This window comes from Otolemur garnettii, unplaced genomic scaffold (assembly GCF_000181295.1).
Source record: "Otolemur garnettii isolate 467f Iridium unplaced genomic scaffold, OtoGar3 scaffold00007, whole genome shotgun sequence".
Lineage (NCBI taxonomy): Eukaryota > Metazoa > Chordata > Mammalia > Primates > Galagidae > Otolemur > Otolemur garnettii.
In genome coordinates this window covers 35663912-35671430 of record NW_003852402.1, presented here as the reverse complement: position 1 = coordinate 35671430, position 7519 = coordinate 35663912, and the positions used below count along the sequence as shown (strand labels likewise).

The following is a 7519-nucleotide window of genomic DNA, read 5'->3' as shown; positions in this document are numbered from 1 at the left end:
AATTTCTTGCCCCAGTTTTGGAGAACTTACTGGTAAGAGTTAGACGCTGCTCTTGGAATGGTAAGGCAGCCCGCACGGAAAACACACGTTTTCCATGCCTTGCGGTTACTGTGCAGCAGGGGTCGCTGCAGTAGTGTTCATCGTGGTCCAAGCGAGCCGCTCGTCCAGCCAGAAAAGGGATGAGCCAGGAGGTGTGGCAGGCAGCCCGCGGTCCTCTTTGGTCTTGCAACTTTAGTACCCAAAGCTTGTTCTACACGGGCCATTCTTCTACCCCGTATTTCATCGTGTTGGATGCCTTCCATCCAGTTCGATATCCAGAAAGGAAAGGGCATTAGCTTCCCGCCGTACTAGGTTTAAGGCTACCCGGTTGCACTGGAGGCTTCTCTCCTATCTATGTTCTCAGGATCAACCTGACAGTCTCCCTGAACTCACAGAAGGCCCCCCGGGCAGTTGCTGCGGGCCGTGTGTGTGTGTGTGTGTGCGCGCGCGCGCGCGCGTGTACGCCTTTCTTTCCTCTCTTTTTAACCTTTCTGAACGTTTCTCTCCCTAAGCGTCTTTGCACTGACATTAGGGCCAACCGTTGGCTAAGGGCTGACATGGCCCCCAAGCTCTCCGACACCGCGCCACCCCCCATTTCGGCTCGCACACAGCGACCGTGTGTGGGAGGTCGCCTGCGTGTTTGTGGCAACCAAGGCGGCCGCAGTCGCCAAACCTGTTCTCCCTGTCTGAGTCGTCAGAAGTCTTTCCAGCTGACCGGACTTACGCCTGGCAGCGCTTGGCGCACACAGCGCTGGGGCTGAGATCGTGCGGTGCCAGGCGCCGTCAGGCAGCAGCGAGGGGCGCGCGGCCGCCTCCTCCCGCACCGCCCTCTCCTCCCGCGCCGCCCACGGCGCCCCCTAGCTGTCCCTCGGGCCGTCTCCCAGCAGTCGCCTTAGGATCCCGGGAGCTTTCCAGAGCGAAATCGAAGGTGAAAGAAACTAGAGGAGGGCGGGAGGCTGGTAGGAGGAGCCTCCGGCGCCCGGGGGAAGGGCGGGGCGAGGGCGGAGCCTCCGCGGCCGGGGTGGGGGCGGGGCTGGGCGGGAGGAGCCTTCGGGGAGGATCCGGGTGGGGAAAAGGGCTGGGCGATGCCGGGATGGAGGGCTGGCCACGCAGGCGCGGGGGGCCGCGTCGCGAACCCCACGCGGGAGCTTCTGGAGTCTCCAGCCGCCGCTTCTCACTTCATTGGAGAAGAGGACTGGGGCTGGGCCCGGGAGGGAGCTAATAAAGAGTGAATGTGCAGCAGCGGCCGTGGCGGCCGGAGTCCGCCCGAGCGACACCGGAGCCGTGCGCCCGAGAGGCGGCGAGGGGAGGCGGTTCGCCTGGTCCCTCCCTCCCGCTCCTCTTTCTCTCTCTTCCTCCAGCTGGTCCGAGAGCCCGGCTCGTTTGGGTCCCTGTGCCCCCATCCCGCCCTCTTCCATCTCCTCCGAGTCCCACTCCTCACCTAGGGCGCCCCGAACTGCCATGGGTTAGGGTGGGGGCCTCGACCCGCGCCAAGGACCAGCTCTGTGCATCCGCCGAGGGACGCGGAGCCCGAACGCCGCTCGCCACTTGCGGGCGCAGGGCATGGGGAGTGCGGTGTGAGCCCGCGCCCGGGGAGGACGCAGAAGCTGCGGAGACGGGAGCGAGGAGGAGGAGGAGAGGAGCCGTGGATTGGAAGGACCCGAGGGAGGGAGGAGAGGGAGGGTGGGGAAGCGAGGGAAAAGTGAAGCTGGGAGGAGAAGGCGGCGGAAGGTGGGGATTGATGCTTCTGTTTTTTGTTGCCGCTGCTGCCCTCGCGCTGGGAGCTGAGCCGGAGGGAAGGCGGTGGAGAGATGATTGCAGAGTTGGTGAGCAGCGCTCTGGGGCTCGCCTTGTATCTCAACACCCTCAGTGCAGATTTCTGCTATGATGACAGGTAAGGGGGCGCGAGGAGGGGGCGACGGGCTGTAGGGGGCACTCCGCGGTGGCTCTGTAGCTTCCTGCTTTAAGGCTCAAAGTGCGTCTTGGGGAAACTGGTTCAGTACTTAAAGGTTTAGGCGACACGTAAACATTAGCACCTAAAGCAAACACCGGGGACGCGAGCGCGCTGTGCGGGCTGAGGGAGTTTCCGCTCCTGCTCAGCGGCAGCAGGTTCTCTGCTCTGCTTCTTGGCTGCTGGCAGCCGCTTCAGTTTCTTAGCGGAAATCCTGGCAATTTGGGAAACTGTTTAATGAACGTATTTTTTAAAAGGTTTTAGGTAGTGCTTGGTGCAACAAAAGCACATTAAGTGATTTTACGTCTGGGCTGGAAGGAAGCCGCTCCCCGCCCCCTAATAGATCTTCCCTGTACCGTTTCCTTTTATTGATGGGACACTTTTATTTCCCGAAGTTAGAACACACGTTTGACAATTGCCAAAACAGTGAAAAGAGAGATGGTTCTCGGCTTCAACTTTCCCTTTTGACGTGAACAGGGCTTACTTTGAGCCAAGACGCTGCTGCCCTGGACTCCCGCCTCCCCAGGCTCCCGCAACAGTGGACCGGGCAGCACTTTGGAAAAGCCGCAGCTTTCATTTCTGTTTGGGAGTTTTACGGGAGACGTCAGGGATTCTTTTGTGCTAATTGGGGAAGAAGACGCCCCTAGAGACCAAAGTTGTCTTCTGCACTTGGGTTAGTTTGGGTGGCTTAATGAGACCTGAACTGTGTTGTCGGAGAAACTGCATCGATTTCTGGAAAATGTCACAGTGGCGTTGGTGTCTCTACCTATTTTTTAAACGTTGTTGGTGTTTAGAAACTGATGAAAAGCTCCACTGGCCATTAGGGAAAATTCCAATTTGTGCCTTTCTGGTGACTTAATCTGATTACAATTAAAACAGATGCATAATTAAAATATATTAGGGAGAACAGCACGCCTGGCTAAACTTATTAACCGTCCTGGGGTGTTTCATGCTCCATTGAAATTAAACCGTCCAAAAAGTGAGCACAGATTTACTTTGACAGCTTTTCAGCAGCCTCTCTGGGCCGTGGAAAGTGAATGGATCCCCAGGGTTCGGGCGAGGCCGTGAGTGAACTTAAGCAAAGTGGTTGATAGTGGGGAGAGGTGAAGGCAGAATCTTCCCTTGGTGGTAATTAGCCATATTTTATTTTCTCTGGCGTGCTCACTCACCTGCCAAAAGCATGTGTATGGATGTATGCCTGAAATCAGCGAGTCTTGTACATCAGTTATGAAATCTCCTGTTCAGAGTCGCGTTCAGCAGCTTTTGTGATGTATTTTGTGTAATGCCCAGCAGGGCTAGTTGATAGGAAGCCACTAGTGGGCATAAACTTTTCCTCAACTTTAAGCAGTGTATTGATTTTAGCATTTATACTGCATCTGATATGTGGTCTGTGTGAAAGGGCGAGCGGAGCTGTTTGTTTTCTCCTATCCTGTTGGATGGTGCACCTGCTAGATCTAGTGTTTTAGGTGAAAAAGCCCTTGCTTCCAGAGATAGGTTAGTTTTCATTAAAATGGGCTTAGGAGTGAGTCTGGGCAGTTACTGGCTCTTTTGGGGACAGTTTGAATAGTAAGCATTTAAACCAAGAATATAGAGCTTATTAAAAAAGACTTACTGGAATATTGTAACTATCGTAGAACACAAAGATCAATCAGGCATTCTTACTGTATACTCTCGTTCGCTTCTGTCCAGTTCTTAAGAAAGGTTATGGCAGAAGAAAGCATTCTTAACAAATTAAGGAAGAACTAAACTAAATATGGGTATATATTTTTCTAGAAGTCTAATGCTCATTTGGTGCTCTTGAGTCATGGGTCAGAAGTGTTGTCCTTTCCCCCCAAGGACTCTGTAACTTGGGGAAAATGGTGTGGTGGTGGTGATGAATTAGTTGTGCTCTGTGGTTGGCAGTTGTTAAAAGTTCTTCTCATGCTGTGAATGGGGCGTTAAAATTACTGACTCCTGCTTTCTCGCTACATAGATGAATTTAGTTTGATGATTTGCCTGTACCATCTAATTGGTAACATGTTCAGTGTGATATATAGGTCGTAATATATTGGTAAGCCAGCTTGTGAATGTGAATTTTACTTTGCTACAATTTGAAAAGTATTCTAGACTCTGATTTCTTAGTAGCAGCACTGCCTAGGCTTCATCGATTCTTAAAAAGTGAAGTCTTAAGAGCAGCAAACTTTGTTTTTATGTACTCTAGAAATTGTGAGGTACATCTTAATAGGAGCACTGAATTTACTTGTTGTGTGCACAGCATGTTAAAATGATTCATTGCCAAGGTGCACAATAAATTGGGCCTTTTAGACATATTTTCGGTCTAACTGCTGTAACTCACTGGTGTGTGTAGGGGGAGAGCTGGGGAGCCAAGTGGAAACTGTAGGATGATAATGATGTGTTTATTTCTGCTACTCCATTGCAGACTGCAAAGAGTCATGTTTAAAACTTTGCTTGAAGTACATCTGTGGATTCTGCTGCCCCCCCAGGAACTTTTGTGAAGTACAGTTCTGTAAGGAGAGCTCAGGGCAAAACAAAAAGAACACCTCTCAAGAAGGGAGATAGCTCTCACGCCTGCCTTCCTAACAAATCAGGACGCCACATTTTAGCCTAAAAAATCTGGCCTTTACTTTAGGAAGGCTTTATGTCTCCTTAGCATGAACAGTTATGTGGTACTTCTCAAAGTTATCATTTCTTTTGAATATAGTGATCAAGTTTACTTTATAAACTCTCTATGTATCATGACGTTTAATTTTTGATGTAGCTTGGTTGAAATTGTAAAAGGGAACATGAAGCTTTCTTATTCTAAATCAATTTCGTTGGTAAAATTTAACACGTGTGTCTGTGCTAACTTAAGAATGTATGATGAAACAAACAGTGGAAGAGAATAATTTACGGTATCTGATGAAAAGGCCTACATGGTTTCAGCTTTATTCACTCTCCCTTGCCTCCAGTCTGGTAATGACTGTATTGAGTCTTAAGTTGTGGTGGGAGCAAAATTGAAATACATGTGTGCAATCTTTGCCAAATTTTAACCGATGTTGTATGTGACTCCTTGAAGGATTTTCTCTTATTTTCTGAAGAAATTTGGTGTATAGGTCAGTGGGAAAAACTTGCTGACCCCAAATTCTCTGCTGTCTTACATACTTGTTGAGCATGACGTGGGATCATTTTCCTTTCATCCTCTTAAAAAATGCTGTTATGAGTTACCCCTGGGTAGAACAGTAGGAGAGGAGTCAGTTTACTTCAGAGCACACAAAGGTGACCCGTCACTTGTTTTGAAGTTTTATTTTACTTTGTATGTATCATCTAATTGATGGCATGCCCCTTAACGATATTCAGACAAGTAAAAAAGAAGATAATGTCTATGTGTCTTTAATTCTTCTATATTTAACTATTTCATTAGTTTGAAAAAAATAATATTTGAGATTTGGGAAGTAGAGAATGTATTTATGGCTCCATTGAAGATTTTTTTCCTTACTGCCCATTTTTCCTTTGTCAAACCCAGCCACAATCATTGATGTTACCTATAGGTCTATTAGCTATTCTGTTGTGAGATCATTTGGTGAAACACATCCATTGAAGAAATGTCTTCAATCCACCCAGAACTCTTTTTTTTTAGTCCCATTTTATCACCTTCAGTAGAGTGCTGTGGCATCACATCACAGCTCACAGCAATCTCCAACTCCTAGGCTTAGGCGATTTTCTTGCCTCAGCCTCTTGAGTAGCTAGGACTATAAGCGCCCGCCACAATGCCCAGCTATTTTTCATTGCAGTTTGGCTGGGGCTGGGTTTGAACCCGCCACCCTTGGTATATGGGGCGGGTGTCCTACTCACTGAGCCAAAGGCGCCGTCCCACCCAGAGCTTTTAAGAGCATTCCTAGTTTAGGTTTTGATTTGGGTGTGTATGTAAATTTTAGTCTTTATAGAAATACTAAAATTATTACTAGAACTATAGAGTTTTTTTTGTTTTGTTTTGTTTTGAATGACTAGGTACAGTGGCCAGTAATCCTAGCACTTTGGAAGATTGAGGCAGGAGAATTGCTGGAGGCCAGGATTTCAAGACCAGATAGGGCCATGTAGAGGGACCCCATCTCTACAAAAAAATAAAAATTAAGAAATTAGCTGGCTGTGGTGGTGTACACCTGCAGTTTTAGCTACTTGGGAAGCTGAAGTGGGAGATCACTTGAGCCCAGGAGTTTGAGGCTACAGTGCACTGTGGCCAGTCACTGCACTCCAGCCTGAGTGAGAGAGCTGGGCCCTGTTGACTAAAATATATGTATGTATATATGTACTTTTTTTTTTTTGCAGTTTTGGCCAGGGCTGGGCTTTGAACCCACCACCCCCAGTATATGGGGCCAGCTCCCTACTGAGCCACAGGCGCCACCCCCTATATATGTACATTTTAAAATTAAGATTAGCAATTGTTTTAAACTTGCTTTTTTCCTAAAGATATTCAACTATTCCTTCTATTTTAATGCTGTTGTTAACTTGAGTTTTTGACCCCGTCTGAAAGGAACCCCTGTGAAATGATCGATAATGCTATATAATTCTCTCTAAAAAGATCTCTCTAATGTAGTGCCTTGGATGAATCTCGGATTGTTATCTTAAATTTCGAGTAGGTTTAATCGCTGAAGGCATGTCTGGTATTTACTAGAGGCATGTTTTAGAAAGAATCACTTTAAAATGAAATAAGGGAAAAGCTTTTGCGTCAGGGGTTGTCTCCTAAGGTTTTTGGAAAAAGCCAGTGTGCACAGAAGTATTGGTTTACTCTTCAATTTCCTTTCCAGTTTATAATATCCTGACAAAAATGTAGCTGAAACACAATTTATAGGTTATGAATTATTTTGTATGGTATTTATTTTCCATCTAAGTTTTGGTTGTTTAAACAGCTCTATGTGGAAAAGGTTCATTTTGTTCTTTTAAATAAGTATGCCTCTTATCAGTAAAACTAAAATTAGGTGGAGTTAGGGTGGACCATGTTACCTTACCTCCACTGAAACTGTCAGAGGATGTTTATTATAGCAAATGACCCAAATGCAGCCACTGAACGGATGTGTACAAATGCCATAGGGAAAACTGTCCGCCAGCCATCCGTCTCTGAGTTGTTTTCACATATATGCACACACGCGCATGCACACACACGTGTTATTTTTAATTTACATCGGCGAGTCCGTGGGCTGTCGTTTTCATCTTTCACACTCAGTTTTTCAGCACTAATGCGACCCCGTGGTAACACTGAATTTTCTGCTGCTGTAATTCTGAAATAGCTACAACCTTTTGGATTCCACCATGAGTCGGGAGCACAGTTTCTTCCTAATCTCTTTGTTGCTGTTCAGCACACTGAAACACCTGTATGAAATGCCTGGGAGGGTGCAGCGATTCCTCGCCGGCCCATGGTGCCCTGTCCCTAAAACAGGCACCTTCATGGTATCAGAAGGACAGAGTTTACCCTTAAAACATTCTGGAAAATCTGTGGTTGGCAAACCTCCTATCTTATCACTTTATTATTCTCATTCTTAGTGCTTTAACGTA

The 7519-nt window shown here is 47.3% G+C and overlaps 1 protein-coding gene across 2 annotated transcripts in view; it reads left to right on the top strand.

Moving 5' to 3' along the window:
- The first annotated feature begins 1408 nt into the window (after positions 1-1408).
- TMTC2 (transmembrane and tetratricopeptide repeat containing 2) overlaps positions 1409-7519 on the top strand; it is a 420683-nt gene continuing 414572 nt past the window's right edge. For both annotated transcript variants that reach the window (XM_023509446.1, XM_012814184.1), the window contains exon 1: positions 1409-1933. Coding sequence is in view for 1 of the 2 variants with exons in the window: in XM_012814184.1 (XP_012669638.1) it covers positions 1851-1933 (83 nt within the window). In the remaining variant the exon portion in view is untranslated. The remainder of the gene's footprint in view (positions 1934-7519) is intronic.